At 41.5% G+C, this 16,821-nt stretch overlaps 1 protein-coding gene across 1 annotated transcript in view; it reads left to right on the plus strand.

Annotated features, from left to right (window-relative positions):
- The window catches only part of Zyg11b (zyg-11 family member B, cell cycle regulator), a 48,498-nt gene that overhangs the window by 3,228 nt on the left and 28,449 nt on the right, over nt 1-16,821 (plus strand). Inside the window, exon 2 of the mRNA XM_048351328.1 lies at nt 13,686-13,851. Within this exon, the coding sequence (XP_048207285.1) occupies nt 13,686-13,851 (166 nt within the window). The remainder of the gene's footprint in view (nt 1-13,685; nt 13,852-16,821) is intronic.

Raw genomic sequence — 16,821 nt, forward strand, 5'->3', positions numbered from 1 at the left:
TCTGCCTATTCCTTCCCCCCAACCTCCCCCCAAGCTCAGATGATACCCCTTTCTATTATGTAATTTTTAATAGAATACATATCAATTATTAGCTTATATTTCCTACTATGGTTATTTGATTAGACTCTGTCTCTATCTTCTGAGTATAATACACTTAATACAGGATGAATTTTGACCAGCTGTCAAGGTCCAGGAGAGGATGTAGGATATCATGATTTATTTATTTTTTAATCTGTATAACTACTTATTTACATATTTATAGATTTGTTAATGGTCCTATTTCCTCCATCTGTGTACTTTTTATTTTCTTTTTGTACAAGTCCTGGGGCTTGCACTCAGGGTCTGGGCGCTGTCTCTGAGCTACTTTTGCTCAAGTCTAATGCTCTACCACTTGAGCCACAGCTCCCACTTCTGGCTTTTTCTGTGTAGTTTATTGGAGATAAGAATCTCATGGACTTGGGCTGGGAATATGGCCTAGTGGCAAGAGTGCTTGCCTTGTATACATGAAGCCCTCGGTTCGAGTCCTCAGTACCACATATATCGAAAACGGCCAGAAGTGGTGCTGTGGCTCAAGTGGCAGAGTGCTCAACTTGAGCAAAAAGAAGTCAGGGACAGTACTCAGGCCCTGAGTCCAAGGCCCAGGACTGGCAAAAAAAAAAACACCAAGGGGCTGGGGATATGGCCTAGTGGCAAGAGCGCTTGCCTCATATACATGAAGTCCTCGGTTCGATTCCCCATCACCACATATACAGAAAATGGCCAGAAGTGGCTCTGTGGCTCAAGTGGCAGAGTGCTAGCCTTGAGCAAAAAGAAGCCAGGGACAGTGCTCAGGCCCTGAGTCCAAGGCCCAGGACTGGCAAAAAAACCAACAACAACAACAAAAAACAACACCAAAAACAAAAAGAATCTCATGGACTTTCCTCCCCTGGGCTGGCTTTGAACCATGAAGATATCAGTCTCCCGAGTAGCTAGGATTATAAGCATGAGCCACCAGCTCCTGCTGAACTGTTTTTTTTAATGAAGGTTTTGGGTTTTTTTTTTGCCAGTCCTTGGGCTTGAACTCAGGGCCTGAGCACCGTCCCTGGCTTCTTTTTGCTCAAGGCTAGCTCTCTACCACTTGAGCCACAGCACCACTCCTGGCCTTTTCTGTTTATGTGGTGCTGAGGAATGCAGGCTTCATGCATGCAAAGCAAGCACTCTACCACTAGGCCATATTCCCAGCCCCATCAAGATTTTTTTTAAGTAAGTGTTTCAGAAAAGAGCCATTTCTGGGAAAGGGACCACCTTGATCATAAAGCTGAGATAAAAGTATAGTAAATTTACTTGGTTTTAATGTTCTCACAAATTTCCAAGGGCATCACATATTCTAATCACACTTATCCTGTCTAGAAATGTGTGACTGTAGCATTGAGAATGCAGTAGGAAATGAGACTAGAGGAGTCTAGGTTAGATTGTAGAGAATTGGCGCCATAGACTAAGGAGTTTGGGCCTCACTGTGAAAACCTGAGTACCTTGAAAGGATTTTTTGTTTGTTTGAGACAGAATCTTGCTGTGTTGTCCAGGCTGGTCTTGCTCTGTTGTCCTCCTGCCTCAGCCTCCTAAATACCGGGACTATAGGCATGGGACACCAGGCCTAAACCTGGATATCTTGTGTGTAATAATTAAGATTTTGAGGATGGTCATTCTAAATACACCATGAAACATAGTGGGAATGAAGAGAGCTTTTCGTACTAGTCTAGAGGGTGTGTGAACTTTCACCCTTGCTTTGTCATAGTAGTGTTGATTTAAACTGGAGGAAAGAGTATAAGGAAATAAAATGTGAAGATAATCATACCACTTTTTGACTTAGTTAACTTTATTTTATTTATTTATTTATTTTTTGGCCACTCTTGGGGCTTGAACTCAGGGCCTGGGCATTTTCCCTGAGTTTCTTTTGCTCGAGGCTAGCACTCTACCACTTAAACCACAGCACCATTTCTGGATTTTTCTGTGTCTGTGGTACTAAGGAACTGCATCAGAACCATTCATTTGCCCTTTTTTAATATCTCCAATTACTCCGTTTTTTGTTGGAAATCTGGGGATTTTCCTTGTTTTAACCCCGCCTGCAGCTGTAAGTTTGTTTGTTTGTTTTTTGCCAGACCTGGGCCTTGGACTCGGGGCCTGAGCACTGTCCCTGGCTTCTTTTTTGCTCAAGGCTAGCACTCTACCACTGGAGCCACAGCGCCACTTCTGGCCATTTTCTATATATGTGGTGCTGGGGAATCGAACCCAGGGCTTCATGTATACGAGGCAAGCACTCTACCACTAGGCCATATTCCCAGCCCCCCGGTACTAAGGAACTGAACATAGGGTTTCATGCATGTAAGGCAAGCACTATACCACTAAGCCAGATTCCCAGCCCCTGAACTTTCCAAAGATATATATCACTGTGGAACTGGAGAAGTGTACAGTCACTAAAAGTATTATAATTTTGCCTATTGATCTCTGGTTTTGATATATGCTATGTTTGTGAATTTATGAAAGTATCAAAATAAATTACTAAAACTAAAATCCTTTATAAACAGTGTCTCAAAGTTCATACATTAAGGAATCAACATTTTAACTCTTATTATTGATATTTTGGTTGCTTTTCCTTTTCTTTCAGTGCCTGGGATTGAACTTGAGTCCTTGTTTACAGTAGGCAAGACCTCTATCCTTGAGATAATGCTTTGATTGCTGATACCATCCTTATTGCCCTAAAATGGCTGATTATAGATTATATTAAGCATTATTCACTATGTGAAAAGCACAGTGACCACAGGCACACCTTTTTCACATGTGTGCATATAAGAAGCTGGAGGCCAAGTAGGAATCCTCTTTTGACTGTTCTCTTGTAAGGCTGGAGTTCCAGGAGCATGTGTTGGTCACTTTCTGAGTACATGTATTTGCCTAAGGCTTCAGAGAATGGAGTGTGTTAGGATATGACAAGTATAATTCCCTTGTTATAAGACAACGCATGCAAAGCTACAGCAATAAAATAATTCTTAGGCAGCAGTGACTTTCCTTAGAGTTTTGTATCAGGGCTGTCAATGTTTTCTATTCTTTCTTTCTTTCTTTTTTTTTTTTTTTTTTTGCTACTAGGGGGTTGAAGGCCTTGAGATACTAGGCAGGTACTCTCCTGTTGAGCCATGCCTCTAGCCAGAAGGTTGCTTTTTTGTGTGTGCTAGTCCTGGGGATTGAACTCAGGGCCTGGGCATCATCCCTGAGCTCTTTTGATCAAGGCTAGTGCTCTATCACTTGATCCACAGCTCCATTTCAGGCATTTGTTTTAGGGTATGTGTGTGATTAATTGGAGATAAGTCTCACAGACTGTCCTGTCCAGGATAGCTTTAAATGATGATCCTCAGATCTCAGCCTCCTGAGTAACTTAATAGTATTATAAGTGTAAGCTACCAGCATGTGGCCAGGTAATGTTTCAAGTTTAAGTTATAGTAATAATTTTATTGTGTCTTTACATCAGTCTCATATTTATGGAAATGAAAAACTAAAGGATCTAACAAGCAATTTGAAAAGCACTAAAATGAACAATAAAAATCAAGAAATAAGCCAACTGCCAGTGGCTCATGCCTGAAATCCTAGCTATTCAGAAGGCTGAGATATGAGGACAGTGCTTTGAAGCCAGCCTGGGGCAGGGAAGTCCTTGAGACTCTTTTCTCCTATTAACCACAGGAAAAACTGGAACTGATGCTGTGTCTCTAGAGTGCTAGCCTTGAGCAAAAGGAGCTCAGGGACAAGGCTCAGGCCCAGAGTTCAAGCCCCTGGGCCAGAAAATAAATAAATACTACCAGCAAAAGAAAAGGGGGGGCGGATTTTGTTTGAGGCAAGTGTCAGGAAGATAGGGGAATAAATGCAAATAAATGGAGTAATCGGTTAAAAAAAAAAAAAAGGATAGGTAGGTACCAGTTGCTCATTCCTGTAATCCTAGCTACTCAGGAAGCTGAGATCTGAGCCAGCTTTGTAGGAACGTCTATGATGTTCCAATTAATTCTTTCCACTTAATCACCAAAAAGCCGGACATGGAGTTGTGGCTCAAGTGTTGGAGTGCCAGCCTTGAGTGAAAAAGCTATAGGATAGCCCAGGCCCTGAGTTCAAGGCCCAGTAACCATCCCCCCCACCAGTATAGGTAAGCATTAGCACTGGTGGTATTCTGCATCTCCTTCTACACAACCTTCAGGTATATAATTTATAGTAATTTTTAAGTTAAACAATGATTTGAATGCAAGTTATTCTCCATAGGAAATACTGAATTATGGAAATAATCACCAAGTTTACAAACTTACTGAGACAAGTTTTTGATTTCTGATTTCCTGCTTATGTGACTATGTCTCAAACTTTATGTGTTTCATAGAATTATGTTACTTTTAGGCATTTTATTTTAGAGGTCCTGCTTGTTTCTAGGAGCATCTAAAAATAATTTTTGTGTGGCAATTAGAAAGGAGTTATTTGGTATTTTATGTTTCTCTTGACTATAAGGTCTCTTTTTTTCTAGAAGAAAGTAACTATTTTAATTTTACCTGACAATAAGTTTGTACTGACTGTTCACTTGTTCATTATGTAAATGTTTATTTTGTTTTGTTTTTTTTTGCCAGTCCCAGGGCTTGAACTCGGCCTGAGCACTGTCCCTGAGCTTTTGTGCCCAAGGCTAGAGTTCTCCTACTTGAATCACAGCATCATTTCCAGCTTTTTTTGGTAATTAATTGGAGATGAGTCTTACAGTCTTTCCTGCCCAGGCTGGCTTTGAATTGAAATCCTCAGATCTCAGCCTCCTAAGTAGTTAGGATTATAGATGTGAGCCACCAGTGCCTGGCTTATTACTCAGATATGCTGAAGTTTACAAATCTATCCTTGAGGGATTTAGGCAATTTTATTGGAATGTTTACTGTAGCAGTACCATGAGGAGAACTGATGTATAATGCATTCAGCAATTTACAGATTTTTTAAAAAATTTGTTTTGTTTTTGTTGCCAGACCTGGGGCATGGACTCAGGGCCTGAGCACTGTCCCTGGCTTCTTTTTGCTCAAGGCTAGCACTCTACCTCTTGAGCCACAGCGCCACTTCCAGCTTTTTTCCATATATGCGGTGCTGAGGAATCAAACCCAAGGCTTCATGTATATGAGGCAAGCATTTTACCACTAGGCCATATTCCCAGTCCCAATTTACAGATTTATTCAACAAATAATTTATTGGATACACCCAGTGAGATTTCACTTCCCAAGCATAAAAGATGCCCGATCTATGAAAATCTCTCAGCTGTTATAACAGTAGTGGCAGTGGAAACACCAGTCTTTTCCAGTGTAGACCACCATTTCTAATGTTTCATCTCTCCAGTTGGTACAAGTGGATAGGCCACTGCTATGTGGATCTAGCAGAACAGTAGCACCATGAAATAAATAAAATATATAAAACCAAGCAATGAAGTACATACCTGAATCAAAGGGCAGTGACTGGGAATGTCTCCAGTTGTGTGTACATGTGAATAAACACTGTACTTTAAGGAAGACATGTTTAATAAGGCAACATTAGTCAGCCACAGTAGCCAAGCCTGTAATTCTGGCTACTCGGGAAGAAGAGATTGTAGAATTGTGGTTCAAGGCCAACCTGAATGAAAATAAGTTTATAAGATAATCTCAATCAATGGCTGGGTACAGCGGCTTCCTTTCTTTGTAAGAGGTGGTAAATGTTGAGTTGGTGAGTTTTTATTGTTGCTGGTTAAAATCTCTTTTTATATTTTATATAAAATTACAGAGTTCACGCTAGAGAACGACTGAGTTATTAAGGACTACTACAATTTAGTAATCACAAAATTGAAGTTAGTAGATTCTTAAAGTTGTAATCCTAGCCACTTAGAAAGCTGAAATTAGGAGGATTATGGTTCAAAGTCTGCAGCCTGAGCAAAAAGTTTGCGAGACTCCCATCTCAACAAATAAGCCAGGCATCTTGTTATATGTTGGTAGTCTCCGGCTGGAAACATGGGCTAGGGGCAAGAGTGCTTGCCTCATATACATGAAACCAGGTTCGATTCCTCAGCACCACATATACAGAAAAGGCCAGAAGTGGTGCTGTGGCTCAAGTGGCAGAGTGCTAGCCTTGAGCAAAAAGAAGCCAGGGACAGTGCTCAGGCCCTGAGTCTAAGCCCCAGGACTGGCCAAAAAAAAAAAAAAAAAAAAAGACATATATGTTGGTAGTATCTATCTGTAGGCAAAAGTAGGAGTATCTGGGAGGCATAGATAGGATTGGTCCTAGGCTGACCCAGGAAAAAAACCAAGAGCCAATTGTGTAATAGCAAAAAGGGCTGAGATGTTACTCAAGTGGCAGAGTGCCTCCTAGCAAGCACAAGGCCCTAAATTCAAACTTCAGTTCCACAAAAAGGAAGTAAAGGAGGGAGGGAGAAAGGGAGGGAGAGAACACACACTCAAAAAAAGCAAAAACAAAAGATGCTTGGTAACACTGCAAAGCTTTATACACGTATAGTATGTTGGAGTTCCTATAATTTCTTGGAAGAGAAACTTTTTTTTGCCAGTCCTAGGCCGTGAACTCAGGGCCTGAGCACTGTCCCTGGCTTCTTTTTTGCTCAAGGCTAGCACTCTGCCACTTGAGCCACAGCGCCACTTCTGGCCTTTTCTATATATGTGGTGCTGAGGAATCAAACCCAGGGCCTCATGTATATGAGGCAAGCACTCTTGCCACTAGGCCATATTCCCAACCTCGGAAGAGAACTTTTTAATCATGCAACCCCAATGTTGTCTTAAACTAATTTTGTTTTGTTTTGTTTTTGCTGGTCCTGGGGCTTGAACTAAGGGCCTGAGCACTTTCCTGAGCTTCTTTTGCTCAAGGCTAGTGGTCTACCACTTGAACCACAGTGCCACTTCCAGCCTTTTCTGAGTAGTTTCTTGGAAATAAGAGTCTTGTGGACTTTCCTTCTCCAGATGGCTTTGAGCAATCCTTATATCTCAGCCTCCTTAGTAGCTAGGATTATAAGTGTGAGCCACCAGTACCCAGCTTACATTTTCTTTTTGCTAAAGCAAGTATGCATAAATTTTTCTTTCAAAGTAATGCTTCATTGTTATCTCTGTTTTCTTTGCAAATTGGAAACCAAGAGGGCTGGGTAGTTAACTTCACATATTGTGAGCTGTAGGGGAACAAAAAAATCTTTGCCTTTTTCCAGCATTGGATTAAATGCTGTTATCCCTTACAAAAATAGAACCAGGATTATAATCAATGCTCTATGTATTGTGAAAAGGTACATTTGATTGTTAAGAGTAGTAATAAAACAAGAGTTAAAAGGCAACTCAGGAGGGGCTGGGAATATGGCCTAGTGGCAAGAGTGCTTGCCTCTTGTATTACCTCTTGTATGCCTCTGTGAAGCCCTGGGTTCGAGTCCTCAGTACCACATATATAGAAAATGGCCAGAAATGGTGTTGTGGCTCAAGTGGCAGAGTGCTAGCCTTGAGCAAAAAGAAGCCAGGAACAGTGCTCAGGCCCTGAGTCCAAGGCCCAGGACTGGCAAAAAAAAAAAAGAAAAGACAAACCAGGAGAGGGAGGGTAAATAGCTCAGCAACCCCTCTGTCTAAAGGCCAGCAATATCATTAAAGTGTGTAGGTCAGGCAGATAGATCTTTGTTATTACATCAGAATGAATCCTTTCTTTCTTGAGGATATTTCAGCTCCTCTAGTGGTTCACAAGTGTGACTAGCTTCATATGAGCCTGGAATCTTGTCATCTTTGGAGCTCTGTCAACACTGGTTATCTTTCAGCTCCCAGTAGAAAGAGACCTAAGCAAGTCAAGGCAGGAATTGAGCCCCACTATCTACTAAGTCTGCCACTTCAGGAGACACCCCTAGGGGTGGATTCTTCATGAGATTGAGAGTGCTGGTTGGGGCTTGAGTAGTGGGAACCCTTAGGCATCTTCAGTCTTTTTTTTTTTTTTTTTTTTTCCAATCCTGGGGCTTGAACTCAAGGCCCGAGTACTGTCCCTGGCTTCTTTTTGCTCAAGCACCCTACCACAGCACCACTTCTGCCTTTTTTCTCTATATGTGATGCTGAGGAATCGAACCCAGGGCTTCGTGTATACGAGGCAAGTACTCTACCACTAGGCCATATTCCCAGCCCCATCTTCAGTCTTCAAGGACTCATTTCTGGAGCAGCTGCCCTCCCCTGATCCCTTTCTGGAGAGAGGGACAATCCTAGAGGTGGCATATATCTGGGTGTTATGGTCCCTTCACGGGACATTCAGTTTTATAGTGCCCTTTTACAACAATTACAACATCTTTCAAGTTACTAGAATCCAGCTGCTTGAGTTTCTCCAGCTTATTCCATAAAGAGCCTTTTTTTCTTTTCTTTTCTTTCTTTATTTATTTTTTGGGCTAGTCCTGGGCCTTGGACTCAGGGCCTGAGCACTGTCCCTGGCTTCTTCCCGCTCAAGGCTAGCACTCTGCCACCTGAACCACAGCGTCCCTTCTGGCTGTTTTCCATATATGTGGTGCTGGGAAATCGAACTGGGAGCTTCATGTGTAGGAGGCAAGCAGTCTTGCCACTAGGCCATGTTCCCAGCCCCCCTTTTTTTCTTTTAAAGAGAAATCATAATTATAGCCAATACTGAACCTTGCTTTTCAGCAAATAATTGGCTTGCCTCTCTGCCTGTAATTAATTTCCCGTGACCTTTATTTTGTTCTTTAAATAGATCTTGGCAGTTGAAAGTCTCAAAGGCCAAATCTACTAATTCTTTAAGTGAGGTCTGAGGCTCCATGTTCTGTTTTTTGTTTGTTTATTTTTAAATTACAACATATCTGATGTTGATTAGCTAATAAAAGATGTTCCTAGAAGTGTTTGTCCTTCTGCTGAGTCTAGGTTAATATTGGTATATTTTCTCAGGGTCTCAGTTAATCATCCTAGGAAAAAGGTTAGGATTTTCATTCTTTCCCTGAATATCTCTTAATCTATGATAATTAACAGCCTTGCTCGCTGATTAAGCAATTAATATTAATTCCTTAATTCACCATGGCATTCCTAACTCAATAGTTCCAATATGACTCATCATTGGGAATGGCAACATTTCTGATTGGTTTAGTTTAACTTGGACATCATCAACCTGATCTGCTGTTCACATGCCATGCTTCTCTTCAGGAAGAGAATGTGCAGAACCTTCCAGGTTGTCAAAAGTGACAATTATACTCTTAAATGCTCTAAGACTTTACAAGGGTTTTTTGGGAAATCTGCTTGAGTTTCTCTTTACTTTGAGATAGTTTATTCATGAAAGGGGAATGCATGCCTGCTTGGTGTCTCCATCTATAGCTGGCACTACTCGTAAGGGAAGCACTTTGGTTGAACTTGGTGGTATAACACACCACTGTATGTGGTGCCCTCAGAACTTATTTCTATCAAAGGAGTAAAAGGATTTTTGTTGACAAATATGAGGGACAGTAGGATAATGTGGGAGATGTAGATACGGACTAGATGCTCTAATATAATTTAGGCAGAGGGAGTGGCTACCATCTGAAATACTGTAGCCTCTGGAACAGTTGGGGATGCCCAAGGAGGAGGTCTGACAATCCCCCCTCCCCATATCACCCTCTTCCAAGAAGGAAGGATGGAATCATACGTTTTTCTTTGAGTTTAAGATCTCTGTGTCATCAGAAGAGGCTGTGCATAGAGGTTTTCAGACCAGTTTCCCTGTCTTTTACAAAACAATCCTAGCTGGAGAACAGTATTAAAACCAAAGCTCCCACTTATTGGCCAGTTTTCTCCTTTATCAAGCTTCCATTGTGGTTATATTGTTTGCAGTAGTAAAATTCATTTTCTCTAACCTTTTAAAGACTCCATTCTTTAAAAATCCACTCTTAATTGGCCAGACACTGGTGACTTACAGCTGTAACCTTAACTGTTCAGGACCCTAGGGGTTGAGATGTGAGAAATGAGGTTCAAATCCAGCTTGAGCAGAAGAGTCCATGAGACTCTTCTCTCCAGTTAGCCAGCAAAATGTTGGAAGTGGAGGTGTGTTAAAGCACCAGCCTTGAGGGGAAAAGGTAAGGGACTGTGCCCAGGCCCTGAGTTCAAGCCCCAGTACCAGCACCCCTCCCACCACCACACTCCCCCCCCCCCAAAAGACCCACCCTAATCGAGAGTTTCCAGGGACACTAACAATGGTTCCTATCATTGTTTTCTTTGTGCTTGTTGAGAAAGATAAAATGGAGGGGGGGGGGGACCTAAAGAGGTACATAGCTGTCATTCCTTGGGGGGACTGAGGAAACTTCTGAGTTCCTTAACTTCTACTCTCAATCTAGTACCTTCAAGAACAGAAGTCTCCTTACATGTTAAGGAATAAGGATTAGTAATTGTGCAATGATCTGTCTCATAGAGAGGCATCCTATCTTTACATATTCCCATCTCTTTGTCCTTGGAATCTTCTGGACTTCCTGGCTGAAGTCCAGCTGTGTAGTTATCTTTAAAACAAAGACTTCTGGGAACAGTATCTCCATTCTTAGTAAATGGTTTCTTATACTCTTTCAGCAATTACCTTGAGGAGCTTAATTTCCGAAAACAGAATCTCAGAAATCTGCATGTCAGATAGGGAAAGGTGATATCATTGTCACAAAATCCCAAATGCCTTATTAAATCTAAGGAGAGGGTTGCCCTCCTGCCTTTTAACTCAAGTCATAATATGGAATACTGAGTTTGCAGTTTTAAGTACATAGGACATTTGTAGTGGACAAGGAGACATTTAGACATGAAAATTCTATTCTCTCTGTTTCTCCCTCCTAACAATGTTCCTGTCAGCAAAGTGGTACTCCTACCCACTGAGCTACATTCCCAGCCTAGTATGGGTGTCATAGAGAGTATTAATAAATCTTTTATGATGAGAAAACAAACTTATACCAATTCATATTCTGACTAGCAGTGTTTGAGAGATCCCATTTGGGAAAATGTTGAGTAATTCACAATTAGTAGGATTTATCATATTCCACAAAGTACTCTGCTAACAAAAAACCTAAAGATGGACTGCACAGTTCTCAGAGCCTAGAATATGTTCTATTTTTCACAGATACTTTTTCAGCCATTGTTCAAAGACAATGTTTGCTATACTTCAGATAATTATAAGACTAGCTACCACTTTTTTTTTTTGCAGGGGGGCTCCTAGGGCTTGAACTCAGTGCCTGGGCACTGTCCCTGAGCTTTTGTGTTTTTGAGGCTAGTGCTGTACCACTTTGAGCCACTTCTGGTTTTTTGGTGGTTAATTGGAGATAAGAATCTCATGGACTTTCCTTTTCAGTCTGGCTTTGAACTGTGATCCTCAGATCTCAGCCTCCTGAGTAGCTAGGATTAGTGCCTGGCTACGTTACCACTTTTGAGTACTTTATTCATTGGACTGGGATGTTAAAGTCTGTTGTTAAAATCAGCTCACTTCTTTCACTATTCTTGTAATTGCCCAAGTTATTGGACTTTCTGTGTGTTATTCAAAGGGTATTCCCTTGAAAAAATAATCTGTTGCCCAGTAGGGGGTGAGTGTGCACATGTGTATGTGTGTGTGCACACACATACATTTGCGCACGCAGTCCTAGGGCTTCAACTCAGGGCTTGGAAGCTGTCCCTGAGTGTTTTGTTCAAGGCTAACACTTTACCACAGCTCCACTTCTGGCTTTTTGGTGTTTAATTGAAGATAAGAGTCTCATGTACTTTATTGCTTAGGCTGGCTTCGAACTGTGGGTATGAGCCACCAACTCCTGGCTCTTGCCTAGTTTTGTTATCGATTTTGTCTGTAATTATGGGGGTATTATAATTTTATTTGTTTGAATAGTTTCAAATTTACCCAGTTACAAAAATAACAAAAAGGATTCTCATATAATATTTACCTAGATTCTCCAGATGTTAATAAAAAGTGACCACTTTTTTACATACATGTGGGAATGCACACAATTTTTTTTCTTCCCTGATTACTATTTTAAATCTTTGTTGTTGTTGTTGTTGGTGGTGGTGGTGGGGTTTGAACTTGGGGCCTGGATGCTGTCCCTGAGCTCTTTAGCTCAAGGCTAGAGCTCTACCACTTGAACCACTGTCACAGCGCCACTGCCAGTTTTCTGGTGGTTAGTTGGAGTCTCACGGACTTTCCTGCCCAGGCTGACTTTGAGTCATAACCCTCAGATCCCAGCCTCCTGAGTAGATAGAATTACAGGCATGAGCCACTGGTGCCCTGCACTATTTTAAATCTTAAATTGATGTTTTTGTCTCAGCTTCCCATCCTTCCACCTTGGGTATTCCATTATTTCTTTTGAGATTCACTATCTTCACTTACACAATGGTCTTTGTTGTTGTTGTTGTTGTTGTTTTGCCAGTCCTGGGGCTTGAATTCAGGGCCTGAGCACTGTCCCTGGCTTCTTTTTGCTCAATAGCACTTTGTCACTTGAGCCACAGCACCACTTCTGGCTGTTGTCTATATATGTGGTGCTGAGTAATCGAACCCAGGACTTCATGTATACGAGGCAAGCACTCTTGCCACTAGGCCATATTCCTAGCCCCAGTGGTCTTTGTTTATAACAGCCCCACAAGATTGTTGTGAAGGCAAAATGAGATAATATATGTGAAAATTGTGCCGTGCAGTAGGGCATGCTGGTGCATGGAGGATCTCTTTTGAGATCTTGGGCTACGTAGAAATTGTCAGGGGAAAAAAAAGATCATATAGTAGGTGGTTGGGGTTGGTGACTTAGCTCAGTGATAGAGCATTTCTGTAGCAAACATGAAACACCCAAAAAAGATTATATAAGGGGATTGAGAGAATGGGAACTGTGAGAGGAGGATTATGTCATCAATAAATGGGAGTTTTTAATTTTTGTTTTCCTCATCTAGGGCTAGAATGCAGAATCTCACACATATTATATGTCAGGCAAGTAGTAATCCCCAATCCTTTAAAATACATTTTTTTTTTTCTGGTCATGTTGGAGTTTGATCTCAAGGCTTCCTACTTACTGGACAAATACTCTACCATGGAGCCATGCTCCATCCTTTTTTTTTTTTTTTCTTTTTTGGCAGTCTTGAGGTTTGAACTGAATCAGAGCCTAGGCACTATCCCTGAGCTTCTTTTGTTCAAGACTAGCACTCTACCACTTGAGCCACAGCACCACTTCCAGCTTTTTCTGTTTACGTGGTATCAGGAATCGAGCCCAGGGCTCCATGCATGTTAGGCAAGCACTCTACCTCTAAGCCACATTCCCAGTCCTATCTTTGCCCCAACCTCTTTTTCCCTTTTTTTTTTTTTTTTTTTGCTTAGTCATTTTTCAGATAGGATTTGATGGTTTTTGCCCAGGTCTGCCTGGGACCACAAATGCTTGCCACCACACATGGAAAAAAAAAGTCTTAGTCCTGGCATTTGAACTCATGGCGTGAGTGCTGTCCTGAACTTCTGTGTTCAAGGCTAGTGCTAGAAACACCTATGTACATTCACAGTATCCAATATGTCCTCCGTGGTATTTAAAAGATCATGTGAAAATGTTTGTTTCAGTGGTTCTTTTCTCTTTCTTCTAAGAAAATGGGTCACACATCTCTACTATATAGATACTCAGTAAATATTTATTGTATGAGTAATGTCTTGTTGTCTACTTTTCTGGAACCTAATGTGTTCATTTTTGTTTCCCTTTATGTTCCTTCCTGTACTCCAAGGAGGAGGCATCTCCTTATTCCTTACTTGATATTTGCTTGAGTTTCCTGACCACTCACCTGGAGAAGTTCTGTTCAGCAAGACAAGATGGAACATTGTGTTTGCAGGAACCTGGAGTGTTTCCACAGGAGGTGGCTGATCGTCTGCTTCAGACCATGGCATTTCATGGTAAAACAAAACTATGTGTGGCTAGTTGGCATTAGATTTTTATAAAGCAAAACTATGTGTGCCAAATTGGCATTAGGTTTTTAAGTACCACGGTGCATTTAATATTACCATAGAAATAACTGAAAAATGGTAGAGCATAAGCCAAGAGTGAAAAAGTTGATCTAGAGTAGAGTGCAAGGCCCTGAATTATAAGAACTAGCCTAAAAAAATAAGCAAAAAACTAGAGTAAAAGCTGGGTGCTGATTGCCCATGCTTGTAATCCTGGCTACTCAGGAACTGAGGATCACAGTTCAAAGCCAGCCAGTCAGAAAAGCTTACAAGACTCTTACCTTCAATAAACTATTTAGAAAAAGCCAGATGTAGTGTTGTGGCTCCCAGTGGTAGAGCACTAGCCTTGAGCAAAAGAGGCTCAGGGGCAATGCCCAGGACCTGAGTTCAAGCCCCAGTGCCAGCACCAAAACAACAACAACAAGAAAAACAAAACAACCCCCCCCCCCAAAAAAAAAAACCCACCCCAGAGAAAAGAAATAACAGAAAAAGCCAAATGAACCGGATTCCTGGAAAAAGGAACCTCTCCCCTTCCCCTTACCAGGACTCAAACTTGATACCTGGTGCTTTTGCTCATTGGATACCACTCTACCAACTGAGCTACACCTCTAACTCCTCATTTGTTTTCATCTATCCTGTCTCCTACTGTATAGTTAAAGCATTCTTTATTATTATTATTATTTTTTTGGCCAGTCCTAGGCCGTGGACTCAGGGCCTGAGCACTGTCCCTGGCTTCGGCTTCTTTTTTGCTCAAGGCCAGCACTCTGCCACTTGAGCCACAGCGCCACTTCTGGCCATTTTCTGTATATGTGGTGCTGAGGAATCGAACCCAAGGCCTCATGTATACGAGGCAAGCACTGTTGCCACTAGGCCATATTCCCAGCCCCTAGTTAAAGCATTTTTATTTTTATTTTCTAATATGTGCAAATCCTTCCTCCCTCCCTCCCTTCCTCCTTCACTCCTTCCTCTTTCTTCCCTCTCTTTCTCTTTCACCCATTTACATAATCTAAGACTTGGAATTCTTTGTGTCTGTACTCCCAGTGAATCCAGTCCTTTGAGGAGAGGTGAGATGGAGGGTAGACATGTAGGGATATGGCTTTACATTTCTTAGTTGAAATTTCTTCACTTTTAAAATGATGATGTAGATTATTACATTTTAACATGCTCTTGACAAAATTGGAAAAAAACAGTTTCATGTTTTTTCCTGCCTGGCTAATTTCTGGCTGAAATGTGGACATTTGGGATATTATGGATTTTGTTTTGTTGTTGTTTTTAGTTTATGTCTCTGAATATAAAAAGCATGGGCACTGCCTCATTATTGGCAGCAGGTATTCAGCTTCTACTTGACTTCTTTCTACTGACAACCTATGTGGGAGCTACTTGTTACTACTGTGTAGGAATTGGAATTCTGCCCCTCCTTTAGGACCCTACTAATCCCTCTGTAGCTGAGAGGGATATGAATGTGAAACTGCTTCCCAGTTGACCTCTACTGACACTTTGTTGGGAGGAGATGGTTTCATTACTCTTGGTCACTTGTGAAAGTCCTCACTTTTCACTGGGTTTCTTCTTACACAACCCCAGCAGGGAGCAGGGAGGATCTTTTTGCTGCTGGGTAGGTTTCAAAATCTAGGCTCCCATAGGGGTGAAGGTGCTTCTTAGCACCTTGAGTACTGGGGTTATAGGCATGTACTACCACCAGCTTCCCTAGAATTATAAATTGAATGTAGAGGTGTATCTTGTTTTTCTTTGTAGCTATTTCATTTAATAGTTCTTTACTTTGTTTAATGACTGTTCAGTTGTCAGAACCATGAAACACCCTCACCCCAGAGAGAGTTTTGATAGTTTGAAAGGCTGTCTTTAGAGTAACACTGACCACTCTGATCATATAAAATAATATTTACTGAAATGAACTCTAGGAAATGCAAACAAGAAGTGTTTTCTGGGGCTGGGGATATGGCCTAGTGGCGAGAGAGCTTGCCTCGTATACATGAGGCCCTGGGTTCAATTCCCCAGCACCACATATACAGAAAACGGCCAGAAGTGGCGCTGTGGCTCAAGTGGCAGAGTGCTACCTTGAGCAAAAAGGAAGCCAGGGACAGTGCTCAGGCCCTGAGTCCAAGGCCCAGGACTGGCCAAAAAAAAAAAAAAAGTGTTTTCTTTAATAGGAGTGCTATTTTAAATTTATTGGTGCCACATTTAAAAACTGAGAAGGCTGGGGGCTGGGAATATGGCCTAGTGGCATGAGTGCTTGCCTCGTAAACATGAAGCCCTAGGTTCGATTCCCCAGCACCACATATATAGAAAATGGCCAGAAGTGGCACTGTGGCTCAAGTGGCAGAGTGCTAGCCTTGAGCAAAAAAAAGTCAGGGACAGTGCCCAGGCCCTGAGTCCAAGGCCTAGGACTGGCAAAAAAACAAAACAAAACAAAACAAACTGAGAAGGCTAGAGTGTAGTTCAGACATTATATATTTGCTAGATATATTTTATATGTATTTGTGTGTATAAAATGTGTTGTGGATTTAAATGTAGGCTAGAAATACAGTTATAAGAAATCGAATACCTTTGCACACAGTTTAAACCTGACTATGGTACATAAACCCTACAAATCCATCAAGGTTCTGATCCATGGCCACTTTAATATTCAGATTGATAGGAGCTCAACCCTTATGAACCTCTTTAAAACTTGATGCCTTCTTTGTCATAGCATGGAAAATTATGCATTGGCTCTCCGGTACCTTTGGCTTACAGCCCACTGCCAGAACTATCCTATGGCCTCATATAATTCTAAGGAATGGCTACAAAATATAGCTGTCAGCATCTGGCAAGTGTTGGTGGTTATCATGTCTACCACAGTCCTGCTTGTGCTACTTGTTAGTTCCATAATCTTGGAAAGCCACCTTTGTGTGTTGGTGGCAGGTAGTG

The sequence above is a fragment of the Perognathus longimembris genome, chromosome 7 (assembly GCF_023159225.1).
Source record: "Perognathus longimembris pacificus isolate PPM17 chromosome 7, ASM2315922v1, whole genome shotgun sequence".
Taxonomy (NCBI): Eukaryota; Metazoa; Chordata; class Mammalia; order Rodentia; family Heteromyidae; genus Perognathus; species Perognathus longimembris.